The sequence below is a fragment of the Nothoprocta perdicaria genome, unplaced genomic scaffold, assembly GCF_003342845.1.
Source record: "Nothoprocta perdicaria isolate Ctin4 unplaced genomic scaffold, notPer1 scaffold_248, whole genome shotgun sequence".
Classification (NCBI taxonomy): Eukaryota; Metazoa; Chordata; class Aves; order Tinamiformes; family Tinamidae; genus Nothoprocta; species Nothoprocta perdicaria.
In genome coordinates this window covers 654,044-678,337 of record NW_020455475.1, presented here as the reverse complement: position 1 = coordinate 678,337, position 24,294 = coordinate 654,044, and the positions used below count along the sequence as shown (strand labels likewise).

Here is a 24,294-nt window from a genome sequence, read left to right as displayed (position 1 = left end):
TATCAAATGGGACAGAGTTCCCAAAATGTTTTCTCAAATTGATTTCCTTTTTGTCCTTCTTTGAGCAAGCCACTTACTCCATCACCTATACCAGTCCCCTTTGAAATGCTGATTAATTTTTATTTAATTTTTTTTTTAAGAACCTCCATAGGAATAGGCTGTGCAGAGCATGGCTCTGGAAGAAAAATGTCATCTTCTAGAGGAAAGCTTCAGCCCAAAGCAGTATAATTAAACACTGACATCTGGCTAAACATTTATCAAAGTTTATGTGAAGAGACAGTATTACGGTCATACTCCAGCCTGTTAAAAAATGGGCAAAAATCAAGTGCTTTCTCAAAAGAAGACTATCATCTAGGCGGCTATGCAGTGGATTATCACTTCTGCTTGGGTGTTCAGAGAAGATGAGGCAGAAAGGCTGCTTTGTGGTACATTTAGAGGAATAGCAGTGAAAAGAAAAATCCAATCAAGGWTCTGCACTAATAGACATCAAATGCATTTTCCAGGCCTCCGTATCTTTCATCTTTCTATAGAACTCATTGACAAAACTGACAAACTCASTGATATTTTTAGGTAGAACTATATAAAATGTATGATAGATTTTCAATTAATATAGAGGAAAATCACAGGTAGGAGAGCTGAAGTGTAAGTTCTTTCTTTCCGTTGTCATCAGCATCAGAAACTGGCTGCAATTCATACTTTGATTGTTGCCTTTATTTGCAAGACTGAGACAGAAAAGATGGTTTGTGCTCTCTTTTGTGTATGAGTTATTTTCTGTCCACGCAAGGGCTGTGCTGCCATCAGCAATCCTCCTGGGTGGAAATTGTGGCTTGAAAAGAGAACACATAAATTAAAATAAATGATYTTCTCCACAATGAAATAGATACTTATCTGAGCATTTCTGTTGTTATCACAGTTCTGGTTGGTCAATGGCATTTACAAACAAAAAGGAGTTGTACTGCCAAAACTAATGATGTATTTAATTTTTACAAAAGCAAATTTTACAGCTCTTCAAAGACATAAAAYAGCTTTTGCTGTGCTTCCCAATGGTAGTGTTGTACTATTTGTGATTCCAAGTCGGATTTTTTTTTAAATCACAGTAAGACCTTGGCTTACAACTCTCATTTCCTTTTGAAGAAGAGCAGGAATGGGAGATTGGACAATGGTGTAAAATTTCAGTATTGGCAGCTATCTATTAATAACAAAGTGCAGTATTAGAAAAATCCAAGAACACTGAACACTAGGTGTCAGTGTAAGAAATGGAAAAATATCAAAAACCTGTTGTTTCCAATCAGGTGGATTAGCTAAGAAACCAGAACCAGCTGTGACCACATTTCCTTGTAACTGCATAATACTGTTAACAAGCCAATCTTCCTAAAAAAAGCTATTCTGAAACTATCAGGTTTGCTTGAAATCAGATAAGGTGATTTAAAAACTACAGTGAATTTACTCTGTTAAACACTCTGAGATGAACTTTAACGTTTATAAGTTACACTTAAAGACCGTGCAGAATTTAACATGACTTCTTTTGCCACAGATAMCCATGAATTAGTTTGTGTCACTTGCAATTTAAAGATTAAGGTTCTGATTGAAAGAATCAATGAATAGCAAAATATCCAAAAATAGAGCCTGTGCCAGAAGTCATGGAGGTGAGATGCATCTCACTTCACTTCAGAAGTCCGTACTTTCAATGGACGGCTTAATGTTAAATAACTACTTTCTCAGGAGATGAGAAAGTATATATTCCYGCTTGAGCAGGAAGGTTGGACTAGATGATCTCTAGAGGTCCCTTCCAACCTTAAATATTCTGTGATTCTGTGATTCTGTGAGATGAATATTGCTTATCTTAGTTTGGAGCTGATTGCAAAGATGTGTAGATGTAGATGCTCTTGAAAGCTGGCCTAAGGTCTCTCTCCCAAATAAAATATCCATATGTTGCATGCTGTTGATAAATTTGGAGTTCTTTGCATTTAGAGCGTCCCACTGACTATTTACTGCCAGAATCACAAGACTAGATGAGATGGATTCTTGTACACAATATAATTTGCCTTACATAACTAAGCAAAAAAAAAATGCAGATATCCCGAATTTCATGTTTTTTCATTAAGACTTTCAAAGCTTGCAATGTAATCATTTTTTTATAGACTGAAGCATTGCTCTTTAATTGCACCACAGAAAAAGCTCAATGATTGGAGACATACATATTTTTAAATCTACATTAAAATCAACCTCAACAAAACCTATTCAATCAAAACCATTTTCAGTAAAGGAGACTAAAGAGGGTAAGACTAAGACAGTAAAACCATCAACAAGAACTTGATTTACCAGAGAACATCGGCTTGTGTAATATCAATCTAATGATTACTCTTCAAATCCTTAACTTTCTTGTTTTGTTTTTTTTTTTCCCCAAAAGGGTTGGTCACCTAGATTATATCTATACTAAAGAATGCAATTGATTCCAAAGATCCCATGAGTGAAATGTCACACATATTCAATTCCTTTTGCTGAGCTGCCAAAACAGGGATTCACTGCACTGAGTGGAAAAATAGACATGGGTATATAGGAATATCCATGTACAGTACACATACAGGTATGTGAATGATACAAAAGGCCCAAAGACTGATACAGAAAATCAGGAAATAGCAAGATTATGGCTGCCTGTAATACCTCCAGTCCTTAAAGTTTATATGTATTATGAGACAATTTTTAACTATTGATATCATTGCTTTTCCATTCAATCCAGTCAACAGCTTTTATTTTTATTTTTTTTTTCCTTCTCTATCAAGCATGTGGCTATGATTACATGGACATAATTACCTATTTCCTTCTGACTTTTTTTTTCCTATAAGGTTCTTCCTATTAATTATYTAAGTCCTTCCCAAAGGATAATTTATCTTCTCAGTCTCCAAGTGAAATGAAGAGGCCTTACATTTTGACTTCAGTTGCCTTTATGTATGCTCTGCACACAACAAAACCGAATTCAAAAGAAATTTTATTTTTTTCCTCCTGAGATCCATTTCCTAATTTCTAATGCATGCACAATCCTCTGAAATAAATAAGTCAAGAAGAGCATGCAACACACAGCTGCATGACCAGAGCATCACATGCACTGAATGACGTGGCCCAAGAATTCAGAAGGGCATTCCTAGAGCACTACAAAAACTGCATTTGTTCCTTGGATAGAAAGAACATACATTTCCCAAAACATGCTTACAAGGCCTCTGATTCTAAATAGGTCTTGCTACAATAATTAAAAAAAAAAATGGTGTAGGATTAGATAAAATTAAAAATCTTTTGAACTTGCAGGAACTCCTGTGATATTAGAATGTCTGCAATTTTGTCCTCTTCCATTCTGCTTGAATGTGAAAAACCTTCACATTYAGTCACATAAGTATAGTATATCTATCCTTTTGAGAGGAAAAGTAACTAGAATATTGCCATTAAAAAAATGAAGTAGATTCTATGCTTTAGAATAAATACATCTAAATGAGGTAAAATGGTAACAGTCAATATAACAGTAGAAAACTCAAGATACYGTTTTTCAAATTCATTAAAGATGAAAAAGGCAAGTCTTTTTATAAAGTCAGACAAGAGTTCATCAATTTTAATTTTCCATAATATATCTTCTTAAGAGACTTTTTATGATGCACTAATGTATTAAAAAGGAAATGCTGTCCATTTGCACAAGTACTCTGGACTGAAATGCTTGCCAGTGATGAAGTATTAGAAAAGAAGAAGATGAGAAATCTCAATCAAGAAACTGAGTAGCTACAGAAACCCGCATGGTTTATAAGATTTCAAATGCAAGCTTGGCAACTTGCGTTTGGGGGCACAGGAAACTTCTTTTACTAGGCTGCCTCTGTAGGGAAAAAAAAAAAAAAAAAAAGAAGAAAAAAAAAAACCCAGAAATAGAAAAAAAACATTTTAAGAATAGCAACCAAAACAATTTGTTAAAGGTGCAAATCCCAGCAGAAAAGAGGGGAAAAAAACTCTAAATTTCCTCCTTGTGATGCAGTAACATAATCTAAATGACAAGCACATTCCAGGGATGTGTGCACACTTTCCCATTAGTAACTGCTGCCTAGACATAAAGTCTTTCGGCTTTATTTCCATCACACGTTGCTKGTCCTCACAGAGTTTATGGTTTCAGACTTACTTTCCAGGCTGCTTTCTTCCAGGGCAGGTATGCCATGGGCTTGCTGGTTTAAGTTACTCTACGGTAGGAACGGATCATATAGTCCAGGGCTTTTTCCCAGATGGTTTTTGTGAACTCCTTTCTCCCACTCATGTAAACACACAGCGTGTTCCGGCTTGCTGAGCTGTATATATACTGTGAGACTTAGTACAAAGTCTGAATGTTTAGTTAGCCAGAAGATTGTTTCCATCCTGTGATTCATGAGGTCCCTCTGGTACCCTCAACTTCCTTTATTTTGTACAATCACAAATGATATTAGTTTGTCTTATTTTGATAACCCCTCTAATTAATGTCCTGCACAGGAAACTTTATTACTGTTTGGAAACAGACTCATAAAACAAGGACTTTTCCTCTTACTGGGGTGGCATAAGTGACAGTTGCATATAACTTTGTGATCAAGAGTGAACAGTGCTTTACACTGTTTGTTTATATCACTGGGCAATTTCTCCTAATGAATGTGCTGTTTTCAAGGTTTTCTTTTTTCCTAAAAAGGAATGCCAGAAATTCCACAATTAAGTGTATAAAGTTACAAGGCAAACAGTTTGGAAATGCAATAGACAAACTGGAAACTGTATAATTCAAGCACTGCATACAGGTTACACACATTAAAATAACGAATGCAGTCTCTGAATGAAAAATCTATTTTTTTTAACGCTGTAGTAAGATCTAAAGAACCAAGAAAAGTTTTATCTTTCTTTCTATTTACATTCTCACTACTTTTTTTTCTGCATATGTGCATAAAGGATTTCTTCCCTCTAACTTTTGTACCTTTTTCTCAAACTAAAATACTTAGCAACTGAAGGAATAAAGCTGTGGAGCATCAAAAGCACATCAAGTTCATTCAGAAAAGGCTTGGCATTTTGCAAACATAAAATTCACACAAATCATTATAATAAGGTACTTAACTTTTTATATCGGTAAATGTATCCTTTTACTTTCCTCTGTATTTTCACCTTTCCTTTTTCTAATCTAGTTTTTCTAGTGACTACCCAATATTTATTTAAGTTTATTTAAGTCCTTATTATAAAATCAATTTACTTCACAGGATGGAGCTATTAAAGACCTATTAAGGATCTGAAGTGCAGCTGAATCACTGGGTCTCACTGCAAGTGTCCTATCTGTGATTTACTTCCATGGTTTAAAAGAAATCCATGTATTTCAGCACAGATGATTATTCATTTTAAGCTGTRTCCTGTGCTGTGTTTGAGACTGAACTTACTATATCATCTGTGTAAGATCCTATTAATTTCCAATAATAATAAACCAGAAAAAAAAAAGGCCTATGTATATATATGTAAAGCGTTCATGCATGCACATACATGCATGCAAATAGGTATGTGACCCAATCTCCATGAGATCTAAAACCTGCTTCTAAAAAGGACTAAGAGGTAGAATGCTAAGATTTACAAGACAGCAGTGCAATCTATATGGAATTAGTCGCTTCCAWGGGAATACACACATGAATGATACAAAACCAAAAACAAACACAGACATCCTGTACCATGAGATTTTGGGACAATCTAAGTTATACTTTTTTCTGAGTGCTCCTCAGCTCACGGAAAGCTCTTGGGCACAACTACCTTCCTGAATGTTTGGAGAGCTCGCACACTGGAGTCTACACTGTCATGGCCTGAGAAACCAGCTGAGTGCATTTGACTTAAATCTTCCTACATCAGTAGAAGAGATCAGAGTCTATCTTCTCACAAACACACTTTCGCTGATAAGGAGTAAGCCACAACTCGATTAATATGAATTCTATCATTAAGGACAGTCTTAGCAGTGGCTTATCAGYGTGCAAAGAATTCCAGCAGGGAAAATCTGTAAAGGAGGTGGTCCAAGGCTGTTGCAATGAGCAGCTAGTCTTCCAGAGCTACTTACCAGTAGGCAATCACTTCTGGGCTTTGCTGCTTATAAGCACACTTATATTTTTGGTGCGTGTATGTGTAGTTTATTCGTGCCCCCTTACTGAATCCCTTGCTACTGCTAAAGTGCTAAAATACATCTATTCTCTTCCCAGAAGCCATTCAATACCTAGAAAAAAAGGGCTAAGGTTCAGACCTAGAGTTCACCTGAATTCTGAATATGGGTAGGACTGCTATCATAACCAGCATGTCCTAGGAATAAACTGCTATTTAACTTTAATACTAAATATCCAGCTAACACTTTCCCAGCACAAGTAGCTCCACAACAAGCTTTTTGATTTATGTAGCACAGCATGAGCTTATTGTCCCTCACCCTTTGAACAGAACGTCTCAAGCACCAGYATGGAGAGAAGACCCCATCAAGAGAAAATAATGAGGTCTTTAGTTGTTAAATTTAGTCAAATAATACTATGTTCTCCCCTGACCCAACCCTTTTCATTCCCAATAGTATCAAAATTTCAAATAGAGATATTCTGGCTCTACCAGACCTGTGTTATTCTCTCATTTCTCATCGTTCAGTAAGGGCAGGTCATCCCTGCAAGACCCAGTATATAAAGTCAAGATGTTTAACAGCTGCCCTGCAAAAGAGGATCTCACTGATAGGCACAAATATACCATACTTGCATATGTATAATTCATAGGAAAAACAATGACACTTGAAAAAAAAAAAAAAAACTTAAGACAGCACAATGACTGAAGAGACCTGCAAAGAGCGAGCAGATAAACCAGGGAAGTTAATGGCACCAGCCTTTCTTTCTAGTTCTCCCTTTCTATCTCTAATCCCTTTCCTACAGCAATTCTTTCTTACCACTTGTACGTAACTAGAACTATAGAAGACGCTAAACACAGGCCTACATTTTAAAAGTTGGAGGTGTAGACTACCCTCCACTTCAATCTGACTGCTCCCTTGCTGTCCTACACCTCCTGTATGGACCTGATCGTGAAGACAGGCCAAGCGCCAATCCAGTGAAGGCCAAAGAGAAGGAACCAAGGTCTCAGCAGGTCATCTGCTAGGTCTTCAGGTAAAAGAAAACAAATATGCGGCCTTAAGCATGCTTCACACAGCACTTCTGTTGAATTGTATATATTGCTCATTGTATATGAACAATAAAGTTCATATATATATACTTACTTAAACAGCAATTTACTTCTTAAGAATTTCAGCATTTTGCTTCCTTGGCTTTACCAAAACTAAAGAGGGCCATACTAAATGCAATCTTAGTATAAAAAAAACAAGAATTTWAAATTTTCAACCTGACTCCAAGCAGTGGAAATTTGCAGAGAATAGTTCATATAATTACAGAGCTAAAACAGGTGCCTGAAAATGGAAGGTTGATGGGGTCTTTTTAAAGACTTGTGCACTGCTTATTAACATCTTCTGACATTCCCCGTTGAGCCTTTTTGTGTAGGCACAATTTCCTTTGGAACAAACACATCTACATGTGCCTAATCCTACACAGCAATATAGTCTTGACTTTGACCACTTGTCTTAGTATGCACAAATAAATACACGTGAAAAATGAATATTAAGACATCTATAAATAAATCCRGATCATTTCTGAATACACATACCATCCGTCAGCAGTGAACTTGATTTCAAAATACAATGCACATTCATTGCATCCTTCACATTAATTTTTTGAACTAAAAATGTACAGACCTATTACACTCTATTTTTTTTTATTTTATTGCTTGTTATGCAAGTGCTGAAGCATTTATTATAATTAAGAGATGCCATTTTTCTCCAAAGTGATGTTAGCATTCTGATGCAATTAGCTTATACCATAGAGATGGACTTTACCTCTCTTAACTTTTATATTTGACTTTTGGACATTCTAATCTCAATAAGCCACCAAAAGAGCCCTTTATCAGTCAGGTGAGGAAATAAATTCCTCAGGAGGTGATTTGTCTCCCCTAACTAATTTTAGGTTGAAATGAATCACCCTTTGGAGATGCTCATTTCCTTCTCCCCATTTGTATACATATATAGCAAAATGAAACTTGAGGTACAACCTGTTACATATTGTTCAAAACACACAAAATCCCATCACAAGGTACAATGCTTTTCAAACATCCAAATTGTTAACACAGGCATGTACTACAGCAGCTTGACTTCATGAAGGGTCCTTGATTTAGCAAAGTTCAGATCAGGTTGGAAAATTGGAAGCTGGAACTATAAACTTCCGAGATATCAAAAGTCAACCAATCAATGGTAATTAAGCTGGCAACATTTTTTTGAATTCAGAAGCTCAAATCTGGATTTAATCATGAGCTCATTTTGGAAATGTTTAATAGGAAAAATGCATGCAGCACGCCAGCATCACTTTGTGCCTAAAAATGATTTTTTTGGTATAACAAAATATTTGCTTTGCAAACGACAAAAGGGAGAGCAATTTGAGCAAGAAATCATTAAATTACATAATAGGAACTATGTGACCAGGTGGCATAATCAAGATGAGCAAATCTTAAGCAGCAAGCAAGAAATTCACATCCACGGCTAGCTCCAATTCCAAAACACTGAAATACTGGATATATACCCATGGCTCAAGTACAAACTTCATGTAATACGCAATAAGAGCTCAGGAAGAAGGCAAAGCATTAAAGGATGCTCAATGTGATTCTGTGATGTGCAAGAAATGGCTCTCCAACACGAAGGGCCAAAGTGTGCCGGCTGCTGGAGGTCAAACCAAGGAGCCATCAAAGACCCAGTCGCTGTCGTGGAAATGGAWGTGCAGCTGTGAGCTCCAGCGGGAAAAAGCAATTTATTCCCCGTGCAGATCCCGTTCTTGCTGGCAGCAGGAAGGGCTATGAGCGTGCACGGGCTCAGCGCCCTTCCCCAAGCAAGAGGCTGCAGGTTGCGTTGCCTCTGGATACCCATGGGATATGAGCTGAGCCCAACGGGAAAGGATGAATGTGGAACCTGCCCTGCGTGACAGCAAGGGGAAGTGCAAGCAGGAGCTATTATGCTTCCCAAACTAGAGGTGGCATAATATATTGCTGTTCTGAATGCAAAACTTCCCTAAAATACACCATCAGGGTCCTGTCACGGTAAGTTCTGCAGTGTAAAATCCTTCCACTGATTTCTTAATAGATGGTGTTGAATTTGAATTTAAAATAGTGGAGAAGTTCACATTTTAGAACCGTTTTTCATGGGCAAGATTCAAAAGAGCCTAATTGTCTTCATAACCTTTTCAGTGATTTCTAATTATTTATATTCGTTTCCACTGGCTTTCAGTATATAAAATTATTCACTCCTTCTGCATTGTCCTTGACACAAAATGAAGACCTTGAATATTAAAAATATTAGAAAATAAATATGAAGCAAATATTATTATATCACACACAAAAATATATTTTTTAAAAAATCACCAGTTAAGTCTTCAGGTGACTATGTAGAGGTTTTTATTAAGAAGCAAAGCTTTTTGCAAATAATTATGCCAGCTTTATTCCACAGACACCACACAAATAGAGCATATAACCATCAGAAAACTGAATATCCCCTCGCAAGCCTAACAGTGGCTTCTTAAAATTACGAGATCAGAATGTCATCCTCAGTTGATGGGATCTCATTGCTTTTAAAAACAGCCTGGTTAGGAATTACTGGATTGTGAAAATTTGGTCAGGAAAATTCCAAGTTGTTTCAAGGAGCTTCAGTGTAAAGGCTATTTTGCCACGTGTATTCTTACCAAATTTATCAGCTGAGTGTGGACAATGTCTTCCACCAATATTGCAGTTTCATGCAGTGGCCTGCGAGCATCTCCCAAGGAAAACCTGAAAGAAAATGGTTTATTACAAGGTTATGAAAATGATTTAAAAAAGCAACAAAGTAGGTGGTCTCATGTAAAATTAAGAAAGAAAAAATAAACAATAAAAAATGCAAGTGTTATACACCTGTGTACCATGTGGAATGGATCATTCAGTGTAGTGTTTGGAATATAAATCAAAGTAACAGTATTATACACGGTGAGAAAACTTGAAAATTGGAGGAAGACAGGAAAATCGAGTTTTCAGGCATATTTTAAAAAGCACCTGCATGATCAGGAGTAATTCTGCATTTGAAGTCCACTTCCGATGTAAAATTACCAAATAATTATGTTAAAAGGTAAAACAACAACAGCTTTTATCCCAAATCTAAATGTAGATGGTGATAAGATATAGAAGGAACTGCCATAAATTAAAGGAAACAAAGTTACACAAAATATTATGAGATGTGTCTAACGGCTCCATTGTGAGATTGAACTGATTGATGGTCATAAAAAGATGACAGTGCTCATAAAATACTAGAGTAGAATATAGAATATTATAGAATGAAGAATATAGAATATAGAATATTATAGTAGAATATTAGAATATTCTAATTTTAGAATAATAGTATGAAATGTCCAAGGCATCTAGGTGGGACTGACAGATACTTCTTGTTGGTAGCCAGCATTCTTCCACCGGGCAGCTGAAGGTCCAATGAAGGATATTTTGTGCCCAAAATGACTGTAAATACCTGTATTTGGGCACTTAAACGCCAATAAATGCTACCTGCCTCAGCTGACCACTATCTGTTCTGTACTTCCACCCCCCAACATAGCAGAAATTYGGTATTCTAGGATTAAAGGTATGCTTCTTGGTTGGAAACCTATCTCAATAACTTCTCACACAGGATGTGTGAAATATCATGCTGAAATTCTGCATTAGGACATGAACAAGAGTGATGTAGAAATTGAAGGCACTGCTTGATTTCTAGGTGCACCTACTAGCTTCCTCTCTCACACTTTTTCTACCTCTTGAAGCTCTTTGTAAATCTCTGGTTTCCCTTGTAACTTCTGCCAGCTTCTTTCCTACACCCAGAAAACTAGATACTGGACTGGTGGTTTCAAAAAAACCCACCACAGTCACTTCCTTTTTCTTTGCAATGATATCAAATTTTTAGACACTAAAAAAAAAAAACGTGAAGCCAGTGATATTGGTCTGGTGTTTGTTTTCTCCCAGCTCCAGATTTTAATTGGTTTATAGGATAATGTACTTCAGGATATCAAATGGGAACTTCTTTGCCTCTTTCTGCTACTGGAAATAACACTGTATTGAGGTAAAATCCCCAAAAGCACAAAGAGCAAAGCAGAAATCTCTTCAATTCTTTCATCACTTTTGCCATTGTACTTCTTCATTGCAGAGCAAGCATTAAGAGCTGGGGGCTCCAATTTTTGCCAGGTTGTAGAATATGAATTAGGTTAAGAACCCAAAGTAAACCCTAAAAAAACAAACAGAAAGATGGTGGCCTTGCTTTTGAGGGCTGAAATGGAACTTAATGTTTTAATATAACTTATGAATTTCATTTATGTTTTGCTTTTAATGGTTGATTACAAGTTCGTAAGAGAACCTCCAACTTGCTAGAAGTTATAAATATCTTCCTAAAAAACATGAAAATGCTGCTGAAAATAGGAAAGCGCTGTTGCTCTGTAGGTGAATACTGCGGAAGAAATACATCAAAATGGTGCATCAGCGGTGCATCAGAACAGTAATACGATACAGAAAACGGTCTTGATAATAGAAGAGACTTGTCAAATCCATCACTGTGCATCTTAGCATTACTCAGGTTGTGCAATAACAAAGTTTCCCTAGATGATCAAATTTCAAAGGTTTGTGTATTTTACTAAAAAGTTTTTACAAGCAGGTGATCAACTTAAAAGGACCTCCACAGGTGAGGAGAAAGATGACTGCTGCACTCTTCCATTGCTTGCTTTCAGCTTCGACTTCTAATTAAATTCCTGCAATGATGTTTCCAGGTGCACCAAAAGGGACAAGCATCCAGTCTCCCAAATCCATGCAAACGTGCAAACACACACATGCAAACACACAGATACACATCTAGGCTTAGCACATGCTAGAGCATATAGAGCAATGCTAGAGTTACTCATGATGTGGAGACCTACATCACGAGYACTTTGAAAGAGAAAATCGTGGGCAGTTACAAAAACAGATAAAGCATTTTTCTTTGTTTCRTTTCTTGGGGTTTTGAAAACTTGCAATAGGTGTGGGGGCCAAGCACAGCAGTGACTTTTCTTGAAAACCTTGATGCAAGAGCTCTCCAGGTGGCCAGACCACCAGGAGAGCAGAGAGAAAGCTGATGCAATCATCTCCCATCCTCCACCAGCTTGAAAAAGTTATCCTGGCCAGAAAGGAAGTCTAACCAGGGTGGCTGGGCACACATTAAGCTCAAATAGTTTCCCTTGCAGGGACTTCTACTGAGTTCATACCATAACAAAGCTGTCCCAACTCATGGAACTTACCACCTTGAATAGATTTGATGAATCTAGCTTAGAAAATAATAATAGTAATAATAATAATAATAAGCAGTGAGGTAGTTGAGGTAGTCTAGTGGGAAATGTACCTTTTTTTTTTTCTAGAAATCTTTAACATTTTTCCTTTTCTGTTACTACATGAGAGGATATGCAGCAGTAGAGATGGTTCCACCAGAACTGAGCTTTTTTATGCACCTGAAGATCCCACATAAAGCAAGCAGAGATTTTTTCTTCCTGCAGGACRGTGGCATTTATTTGTCATTGCCTGCTGGCCTGCCTCATCTCTATTAAACTCCAAGAATCCCCAATGGTGTTTTCCATTGATATATTTGTATTGCACTMAATATTTAGTTCTCCTCTTCTGCGAGATGGGTCTGTATCCATCTATCCGACACAAAAACTTTTTTCCTCTTAAAGGGAAAAGGTGRGAAAAGAAGAGATAGTTGGAAAAAAATCTGAGAAAAGCAAAATAGTATTTTACATAATAGACTGAGTCATAACATATTAAAAGACCAGCTAATGAAATATGAGGGATAAGATACAGCCAAGAGAAGGTACCAAGTCCATTACTAGAAAATTAATGCAGCTGATTCTTCAGAAATAATAGATAATATTTTACTTTCCATAGACACACATAGATCTTTTCTTTGGATGAAAAAAAGCAAAAGTGAAGATGCAGAGGAAGATTAAACTTCAGAATAATTTCATTATGGGGCAAGGTGCCGAATGGATTCTGTTTTCCCAGTTTGTGTTAAAGAGGACAGCTTTGGAAATACATGCAATGTGCCTACAACAGCRTTTTCTGGGAATGATCACTGTTCATAAACAGCTTTTCCCTGGATTCATTCCCAAATTCAACCTTTCCAGTTTTAGATGTCTAAAACTAGGATCTAGTTTCAGGTGCCTAGACTACCTCAATAACAGGAGGAGGACAGAAAACAACTTTTGCCATGCAAGTTCACCATCCTTCAGTCCAAGAGGTACCAAGACCCAAAATCTCTATGTCTCTTGCAATGATGGAAACAGAAGGAAGATACCTACAGATGAAGTAGGATATGAAGTTATTAAAGGCTCATCTCTACGAACGTGGAGTGCAGGGCAACAGGCAGAGGAACCGCAAAGCAAAACGGTCACTTGACCTGGCCCTTCCCGGGACTGTTCCAAGTGAGCAGAAGCCCCAGGGCCTGGGGGACACCCATCAATTAAGGAGTAAGGCTCCCCAGAGCACCTTGCAGACTGAAGAGGGTTTCTGCCCAGGATATGGGATAGAATAAAGGGATGCAGGGAAAAGCACCTTGGGATTGTACAAAACTGACTCTGAGAAGTTATGAAGAAGGACCCTAGGTGGAGTCCACATGCATATGTATGTATTTTTCTGTGTACGCATGTCTGTGAGTGTGTCTACTGGGAGAACACACTCAGCCTCAGTACTGGCAGGACTTGGGACACATAGCTGCAGCAGCATCGCCTCTCCTGTGCTGCCAGACTTGGCAATCCCTAATACAGGACACTGCAGCAGTGAAGAGGTTGCAGATTCAGAAGAGGTGTCTCAAGGCTGGCACGTGGAGAAACATGCACAGAAATATATCAAGGAGAGAACATGATCAATTGAACAGAAAAAAATCAAAGGAGGTTGGAAGATGATTCAGCTTATGCTGATGCATACTGGAAAGCTAGACACAACTTCCATGTAGACAACTACGCTGTGGACATCTAAATTCAAGTGTCTGCATCAGCAAGCTGATTCCCATCCCGCATTTACTAACCAAGCAGCCAAGCACCTAATTCACTGTTGCGAATTGAAAAAACAGGCAAGGATCTCCCCAAAAATCACAGAGGAAGAAACAATTACTAGATATATTTGGGCTGGATAATATCTGGACTCACTTCTCCTCACTATTGCAATAATACACCGCAAATCTCGTCTCTGACAGCTCTTTGGCAGGGATGCCTCTGAAATGCACAGCATCTTAATCCAAAGAGCTCAGATGTTTTCATACTGTAAGTGAGGGTCCTCCTAAGTATATACATGAGAGTTGAGTGTCAGCTTTTGACAGAGAAATTCTGGTTTTTGGCACTTAGCACAAGAACACCCAGAAAACTTACTGSAAATTACTACAAACAAATGAAAACAAACTTTAGAAAATCAGCAATACAGTATTTTGGAGTAATCTGCTTTGGTGCCATATGGGGCTGGTTCTAAAGGTAAACATTTAGAAAAGGAAGTTTAGACCTGGTCCCTAGGATGACAGGGGGAAGGGAAAGTCTAAGTTTCCTTCTGACGAAGGGTGGGAGCAAACCTCTCATTGCAAGAGATGTCATGGAGAAAAGATGACATGGAGATGCTTTCACCTCAAGCAGCCTCAGAAGTCAAAGCCAGCAATTCTCTTTCTCCGTTTTGTCTGCCGTGCCCATTGCTGAACACACTACACACAGATTCTATTTTATGCTAAGATACACTTTATAATAGATGTGAAGTGACAGATTGTTGTTGCTATAAACATTTCTTTGCTATAATCAGTATTCCTTCCTAATGCTGCAGGACACAGGAACAATCACCACTGCCCAAATTAGGGTGCTCCTGGCCAGCTGTGACTACCTTCATGAATTTGGACAACTCTGCACGAAGCAATAGTGCATTAATTAGTTAAGATATATTTCAGAACGATACATATAAAAGCCTACCCTCCCTGCAAAACTGATGGAGAGATACAGCTGCCCACAGGGAGGCTTAGGTTTCTGGAACTAAATTAAATGTCTAAAGGTTTCCAAGTATATGTATCTGGGATCTGTGTTACCCAGTTATTTGGACAGTAAAATCACATACACATCACATACACGTACGTCTTCATACAAAGTTGGGTAACYGATATTGACTTCAATACCTCTTCTACTATTACTTCCTCCACCTCTTTCCTGACTTTTTTTTTTTATCTATCATCTCCTTGGTCTTCCTATATTGTTAAAATGCATGAAAGCGTCACCAAAACCTTCTCTAACCCCTCAAGGGAGACCATGAGTTCTCCTTCCCTAGGCCCATACTTGGGTTAGACAACAGACTATGAGTTTCATCACATTTTCCTGTCTGATACCAACAGGAATCAGAGATAATTTATCTCACCACCCCGATGGTGCGAACAACAGCAACGCCTCACTCTCCTACTTTGACATAGTCAAGAGCAGTATTAGGAAGTTATTCAAATTAATGATTATCTACTTATTTATTATGTGGAAGCATCCTATTAACTTGGTCAAATACATCTGGAAAGAGTTCTGCAATTGTCTTGAATCAACTTCTGTGTTGAAAACACTGAAAACTATGAATTTGAATAAATACTGCACTATTTAAAAATATTTTAGTATTATCTCCAAGGTTGATGAACTTTATGAATTATCAATACATAAAAACTATTCATTTGCTATGACAGCTGCACATACAGGTCTACCTTCAACGAACAAGGTATAGGAACATCTCTATCACAGTGAATGTGTGAAAATACCTTCAAAACCCATTTTTAAATGGAAAAATGTTTTGCTGAAATAATCAGAATAATCCTTTTATATATGCTTCCACTGAGCTCACGTGGGTTACTCTTTGTACACTGTTGTAAGGACAAGTTCATGTTACTCATGAATTGGGAACGTGTTTTTGTAAAATAAGTAAGCGCCAACATTTGGACAGACAGGCTACATAGGTGCTTTCAAAAGTCCTGCTTATTCAGGAAGACAACACACTTTATCCTGCTTTGTTTGGTTTCATTGTCTTTTTCCCTCCTTATGCTATTGTAAGTACTTTATAAGTGCTGAAAATCAGCGGATTTATCCCAACACAAAGCTGTGGCAAGGCCCCTTTTCAGTGCCATTGTATATTAATCAGCATGCACCAAACTGCAACAGTTAAGAATTTTAAACCTAAATTAATTGCACAAATCCTTATGACTGCCAAAGGAAGAAGATATAATTTACTCCAGTTGTACAACTTAATCCATTCCATTTGCTCAGTCACAAAGGCGTTCAGTTTTTTTTTCAGGAAATAAATGAGACAACTGCCTTTCTAGACCCAGCAGACTGGACTACGATCAGTCGTTTCTGCTCGAGGAAGAAAAGTTCATCTCAACAATATATCCAAACACAAATGGAGTTGAACCAGGCCAAAAGAGATGCGTGTTCAGTCTGCTCTCATGAGGATAGGGTGAAAAAACGATGAGGAGAGCAGGAAGTCAAAACATAATTTCTTTGTACATATACATTGTAAGTGTTAACCAAATGTGGAAATCCCTTGTTATTTTCCATCTAGATTAAAACCACGAGACAATTTAAACTAATCCACAGGAAACTCAACAAGGATGAATGCCTTATGCTAATTTTTTGAGGAMGATTATTAGTCCTTTTGTATTCTCCAAAACGCCAAGAATGTTTTGTCTTGTCCTTTGCTCTAAAAATTAATTTCATAGCTGCCTTGCAGGTTTTAAATGTAACAATCACAYCTGCTTGTCAAATGGCACACTCCCTTATCAGATGTTAGCACATTTTACAACATCTCCCTTCCTAATTTACTCCCTTTGCTGACACTAGTTCCTGGAGAACGGCAGCACCGTGTCCCAGGTAAGCCTGTGACAGGCCAAGAGCCGAAACGCCCGTATGCCTCTTGGTGACGGGGGACAAGTGCTTGACTGACAAATCAGCAGTTGCAAATTAAGTTTCTTTTAAGGTCCTGATTTTACTAGTTAAAAAAAAAAAAATCACTTTGAAAAGTCTGCCATAGCATACACAGAGCCTGCATTTTCWTCTATTCCACTTTGCAGAACTGGCAGCAGATTGAATGCTTGGGAAGCATGGGTTAGATGAGTGGACAGTGAGATGGATTGAGAACTCGCTGTTCATCAGTGACTTGGACAAAGGCACAGAGGGCACCCTGAGCAAGTYTGCAGATGATACCAAGCTGGGYGGAGTGGCTCACACTCCAGAGGGCTGTGCTGCCATCCAGAGGGACCTGGACAGGCTGGAGAGTTGGGCAGAGAGGAACCTCCTGAGGTTCAATAAGGACAAGTGCAGGGTCCTGCACCTGGGAAGRAATAACCCCAGGCATCAGTTCAGATTAGAGGCTGACCTGCTGGAAAGAAACTCTGCGGAGAGAGATGTGGGAGTCCTGGTTGATACCAAGTTAACCATGAGTCAGCAGTGTGCCCTCGTGGCCAAGAAGGCCAATGGGATCCTGGTTGCATCAGGAGGAGTGTTGCCAGCAGGAGGTCAAGGGAGGTGATTCTGCCCCTCTCCTCAGCTCTGGTGAGGCCGCACCTGGAGTACYGKGTGCAGTTCTAGGCTCCCCCACGATGTGGAGCTTCTAGAGAGGGTCCAACGGAGAGCGACAAGATGATTAAGGCACTGCAGCATCTATCTTAAGAGGAAAAACTAAGCGAGCTGGGCCTGTTTAGCTTAGAGAAGACTGAGAGGAGATCTGATCAATATGTACAAATACCTGAAGGKGGAATGTAGGGAGGAGGGGGCCAAACTCTTCTCAGTGGTGGCCAGTGATAGGACAAGGGGTAATGGGTGCAAGCTGAAACACAGGAGGTTCCCTCTCCAGGTGAGGAAGAACTTCTTCACTGTGAGGGTGACAGAGCCCTGGAATAGGCTGCCCAGGGAGGTTGTGGAGTCTCCTTCTCTGGAGATCTTCAATATCCGCCTGGATGCCACGCTGTGCCACATGCTCTAGGTGTGCCGGCTTGAGCATGAAGGTTGGACTACATAATCTCTAGAGGTCCCTTCCAACCTTGAACATTCTGTGATTCTATATTAACAAAACTCCACTGATCACCTATAAAACACATAATTTGGCCTTTTGAATCATTCAGTAGTTCACAGATCACAATTTGGAAACCCATACTTTAAATTACTGCTGCCAAGATACAAGCACAACATTTCATGCTATCTAAAACTAATGAAGCAACACATTCTCCCAGCTACACAAAAAGTCCACCCTGCGATGTTACACCAGTTATTCTGTACTATCACTGAATGTGCAAGTGAAAATCAAAATCGTTTCCCCAACTAAGCACAGAAAAAAAAAGTGCCAGCTACGAAGAGCAGGCACACATCCATTAAAACATAGAATAATTGCTTTGAGTAGTTGGTTTTAACTGAGGTTTAACTTCAGAGTGCACTAATGCTCTCACTCTTGAAGATAAAATTCTACCATAAGACACATCACTTTACAAAGACAAAGCTTTAAAACATAGTTTACTTCAGAAATCAAACTATGCCGTATTATCCCTAGAGTAAGAAACTAGAAGTTCTGCGATAAAATCATTTCTGGAAGGTCAGTGCAATTTCATATCAACGGTGTGCTCCTTTTCCTGCTTTCAAATGGATTACTCAAACRTTTTAAAATGTTATAACCCACAATAATCTGTTCCAGGCACCAACAAGAAGGAAGAAAAAAATTACAGAAGTCAAGATGTCGCCTGGAAGCACTTTATGGCAAACATTATAAAGATAACACAGAGCAGAGAAGCTCTGGTTCAATCCATTATAAATACCCCATTCTTCTTAAAATCACAAAAATGTATTTATAGTAAGGAACTCTTACAGGCTTTTTCCTTAGAAGACTTCATTTAAGTACAATTTGGCAGAATTTTTGGAACAAGAAAAGAAGAGTTTTATAAAATATTGATGTTTTACAGCCACTCTAGGCTTAATCTACTTGCTACAAAAACAAAAGCAAGGACTTTGGAAGAGGACCACATCCGTGTCTATTAATTATACTATGGTTTTTGATTTTGTCCAAAATGCACTCTCTCGCAGCGCATACTGAGCATGAACACTAAATCGCCACTTAGACAATTAATCTCATAAGAAACAAAAGTTATTTTCCTCACTTTATCATTGACCTACGCTGTTCAAAGAAATATATGCAATAGAAAAAGCATGAAAATAGGGAAAAAAAATCCTGTCCGCATACTTAACATGAATCGAATTTCTAGTGTCCTGAATCTCCAAGTGAAAGCCTAASCAGTTCTCCTGTCTTCTGCTCTTACCTGAGCTCCTTCCCTAGCCTTAGGGAGCTCAAACAGGGCATGAACACACAAACACAAAAACACAGTCTTCACGGAGACACCTTAGGCACTAACACAAATTATTAAGTAATAAATTTAAGTGGAGAAAGCTAATAAAAAGGTAATATGAAACACCCTTCTTAGATGTCTCTTTCTCTTAGATTTCTTAGAAACAAAATAATAATTTACTTTTTCCCTCCAATAGATAGTGTCTAAGTGGGAAGTGGAAAGCAGTAGATGTGAAATATCTGGACTTCAGGAAAGTATTCTTGTAGGAAGTCTAGGGAAATATAAGACAAGGCAGACTAATGCTAGCTTAAGAGATGCATAAGTGATTACACAAAGAGTAGTTACCAAAAATTTACTGTCCAACAGCRGAGCACAGTGAGCGAAGCCCAATGCCATTCAACACATCCATCAACAATGTGAATAAACAAAACACCCAACATATTCTGGAGTACAGAAACCAAATTTAGAGATGTATTAATGAAAGGGATAAATGGTAAGAAACCTATGCTAGAAAAAAAATAAAGGTGGAAAAAAAAGCAGCAAGGGAAAGAAGCAAATTCACAAATACCAGATATGGACTGGTTATTTGATAATATAATAAAAATACTGAAAAACTGAAAAGATTGATTTGAAGTTGTAGTGTAGCACATACAAACAATAAATGAAGAATAAAAGACTAAGAAAAAGGGGACCAAGAATCACTGCAGAAGGTCTCAACAGAATATAAAACAAATGAATATTCACTTCATTTTACAGATCACAGTTCAAAAGCAGTCAATGCAAAGCATAATGATAGCCATTCAAACTCAATTTTTTTTCTAAGATTACAATTTTCTACYGTTTTTACTAAAAATAAACAAATGAGCTATATTGGGAATTCAAGTTGAATGTGCAGGGAGAACCATTTACATCAGAATAATAGGYTTTTTAAAGAAAATTTACCATAAAACTATAGTTGGACTGAATAGTTTTTTGAATTTACAAATTTTAGGCTGCTCAAGTAGGAGCAAAATCAGTAATCAAGTATAYAGGTTCATAAAGAGACTTTTTATATACAGCTATTGCCAGTATTTCTGCTAATGAATAAAGGAAAATATCAATATGGATATGGGTGCTTTGATTTCTTATCTGTCTGTGGAATACAGTGTGAAATCATATTAGGTAAAATCAGACACCTGGGCACAAAAAAAAAAAAAAGAAAAAAAGCTACAGAAAATAAAGAAAAGCACTCCAATGAGTCACAAAGTCATTTTAAAAAATATTTGCAATTATTTACTTTCACCTATATATCAGTTTTCAAGCTTCCAGCACAATGCTATGGTTGTACAGAAAAATTCTGCAAGAAATTAAGTACAGGTGCTGCATCCTGGCTGACAGCAAAAGATGCCTGGGGCAATTCCTTTCTTTTTTTTTTTTTTTTAAAGAATTTTTAAAATTCTGAAATTAATTTCTGTTAAGCAGGGCACGCGGCAGGACAAGGCATTCAGCATCCCTTCATTCCCTTTCTCTCCCTCTTTCCAGACCAAGGAAGCAAACGCTGGTTTGGGGGAAACACTGAATTCCCCTCAAGCCAGGCTGTGGTTTCCATTCCCCGAATCCCACCATATAGAGGCAAAAGGAAATGTAACTTTTCATATTGGAATGATCTGCTCGAGGAGAGTGATTAACGCCTCAATTTGTGCTGTCGTTAGTAGGACACTTCTCCTTTCCTTTCTTTCGGAAGAGCGTGCTACACACCATGCAGCCGTCCTCCTCCGCGCCCCAGGCACCACAGAGCAGGACAGGCCACAAAATGCTGAGGTTTTCTCCAACAGGCTATTTTTTTTTTAAATAATAAAAAAAAACATCCTGACTGGGCTCCTATGTCCAGACACAGTCATCGCTTCTCAGAAGTCCAGCTTGGCATCACTCAACACACAAGCCATGGTGCTCACGGCCGAGATTTGTGTGGTCTACGGTAAGCTCTGCTTTCTCAAAAATGTGTGCCATCATACAGGGTTTATTTAGAACCTAAGTCTCTTGGGCACACTATGTAAGCTTATTGTTTACCATTTGCTCGGGAAGTCTTCTGAGGTCAAGGTAAAAAGCAGTAGGTGATATTTGATGAACGTGTTCCAAAGCACGTTATGTGGTTGCACGGTTGCAGTGGTCCCCGGAGCACTTTGCTGGTGGTCCGTGGAGATCTGGCTGGTGGAAGGTGCTGGCTCTCCCTGTTTCCAGCAGCTATATGATATTTAAAGTATTTTTAGCTTCCCTTAATATTTTCCTAATATTACTTTTCCATGTAAGCAATTAGTGTGGTTACCGGGGATGGCAACAGGAGCGATATTCAGCAGCCCGTGGGAGAAGCGGTGGTCCTTACAATTGTGAATGGGAGGAGATCCCCATGACAGCCACCTTAGCAAGAGGATGAAAAACAAACAAACAAAAAAAGCCACCCAAGAGCCACAGCCTGAGCACCTCTATTTTTCCAGTCATTGCAATAAAGCTTCTGCTGGCATGTTCCTCATTATTGCGGAAGACAACGGAGCAAACAAGCAAGTTCCTTTTGCTCCAACCTAAAAGTAGGAAGGAAAAAAATAGCCCAAGTTGTTCTCGCTTTGCTGAGCTTACAAACAAGACATAGAGGGGAGCTGTGTACAGGCTATAAATGGGATTCAATAACGTGTCAAATTACTTGCCTTGATTTTTCCAGGCTTATACCTTTAAAAAAAAAAAGTTTATAATAGAACTGAAGATTATTAACTATAAAAGTTTTCCACAGCGTTGACTCACCATTGTAAAAAAAAAAAAAAAAAAAGAGAAAAAAAATCCTTTGTCATGACCCATGTCCACCAGATGTGGACTATTTTAACTTTTTTCTTTTTTTGACACAAACTGAAAAGTTTCTATAATTCAAATGAACTTCTCCAGTCAGACTCCACTGTCTTACTCTGTATTTATTTACTTTCATCTTGCCCATGACTAATCAAAAGAGATTCATCAAATCAATTGTAGACAACTTAAAAAACATTTTATGGGCAAGTATTAAATGGGGAACATTTGCTGAACAAAGAAAAGTCTCTTTTTATTCTTTTTATTTTCGTTCCTATGTAAGTACCCATAAAATGAGAGACTCCAATCTGGTTGCAAAGGTACAGATGAGAGCAGGCAGTTCCTAAACATTCAAGCACGCTTTGCATCACCTTAAGGCAATCTATGCTGAATATTATAAAAGTTGCAAAATAAAGTACTCAGTTTGGGAATTCTGCCATCTATTCTAATGCCCCTGCTCATGTATTGTCTCTTATTTGCGAGTTACAAAACCAGGCGATGGACGTTCCAGATCAGTTGGGGTGTTGGCCTCCCTCTGAAATGCAGCAGAGCGCTGTCTCCCAACCTCTCCCTCCTCCTCCTCCTTCTCATCCTCCAGGTAAGGGCAGTTTTCAAATTCACAGGAGCTTCTAGAAAACAACCAAACCCTTGCTGGCTTTTGGTGGCTGTAGGATTTTGCTTGAGCGGGCTCTCTGTATCACTCCCCAGGCCTCTGGAGCCGAAGGCCTTCCTAAACCTCAGCTTAAGCACAATTTGAACAGTCTAAATGTGGTCATCAATGGCTGACATGGAGTAAAAGACAAAATTGCACAAAGCTGGGTGGAAAAATCACTTTCAACTATTAGGATTTTCCTTTTATTTATTAATTAATTTATTTATTAATTCCTGAAGCTTAATCTTTATCTAATGGTCACTATTCTTCTACCACTTTTAAAAAAAAGCAGCCAGAAATTAATTTTACAAATGAAGACATAGGAATAATATACAAAAGTTTGTTTTTTACTCTTAATATATATCCTAACTACTAGGCACTTTTCCTAGACACTTATAGGAAAGCAGAGTATAAACATGTTTTCAGAACTGCACTAACATTTCATGTCTTTCATTTCCCTTTCTCTCCCTCAAAGACATTCCCTATGGGCAGAGTAACAGAGCTGCTCATGAAAGCCCAGGCTGACAAAGGAGAAGAATTGCAACCTACAGAAATAGTTGTTTTCAGTGACATACTGTGCAATCATGAGCCTGCTTTATACATCCAGGATAATCTCATGAGTTCTCTTAATGAAAGAAAAAAAAGAAGAAAAAGAAAGAAAATTCACTAAAAAAAGATTTGCTGTAAATATCTCGTGAGCCATGACAAAGTACCTTGTAAAATATAACTATTCATAAACAGTCCAGCCTCTGGAAGTGAAACACTGACATTTTTCTATTAAAAGGTGCTTAGTCACAGTTCACTAAATATTTACAACGAATCACTTATTCTCTAATTTCATTGACTTTACTGCAGTTAGCAAAAGGCAAGAAAACTTCCTGCATGCATGTGAATGGCTTGTGTATGTAAACCACAGCTCGCAAAGTCAACTTTATGGAGGCAGAAAGATTTTCACATTATTCACACTGACCCTCCTCTTCTGCCGAGAACTATTTGCTTGAATTTCAGAGGAACATAAGTATTGCCATGAAACGTAGGTTCAACAGTAGATGTTGCAGTAAATGGACATTATAMAATAGAAGGGAAAAAGAAAGGCATTTCCCCACAATCCCCACTTTCCTAGATCTGCCAGTAGCTTTTGTGGAGAAATCATAGCAATTCCCTCTAGCTCAGCCCAAGGAAAGAAGCTCCAAGGCCATTTTATCGTGGACAGCGTCAAGACGGGAGCTATTGATTTTGACAGGCATTTCACCAAATGAAAGCTGAGGGTTTTCTTTGGTTGTTTGGGTAGGGGGGGGATGTGGGGCTTGGGGTTTTTGCTTTAAAAGAATCCGACTGAAAAGCTGTCCAAGAAACGCAA

At 38.2% G+C, this 24,294-nt stretch overlaps 1 protein-coding gene across 1 annotated transcript in view; it reads right to left on the bottom strand.

Annotated features, from left to right (window-relative positions):
* Window positions 1-24,294, bottom strand: part of SUPT3H (SPT3 homolog, SAGA and STAGA complex component) — a 238,513-nt gene that overhangs the window by 111,040 nt on the left and 103,179 nt on the right. Inside the window, exon 2 of the mRNA XM_026039980.1 lies at window positions 9,801-9,885. Within this exon, the coding sequence (XP_025895765.1) occupies window positions 9,801-9,885 (85 nt within the window). The remainder of the gene's footprint in view (window positions 1-9,800; window positions 9,886-24,294) is intronic.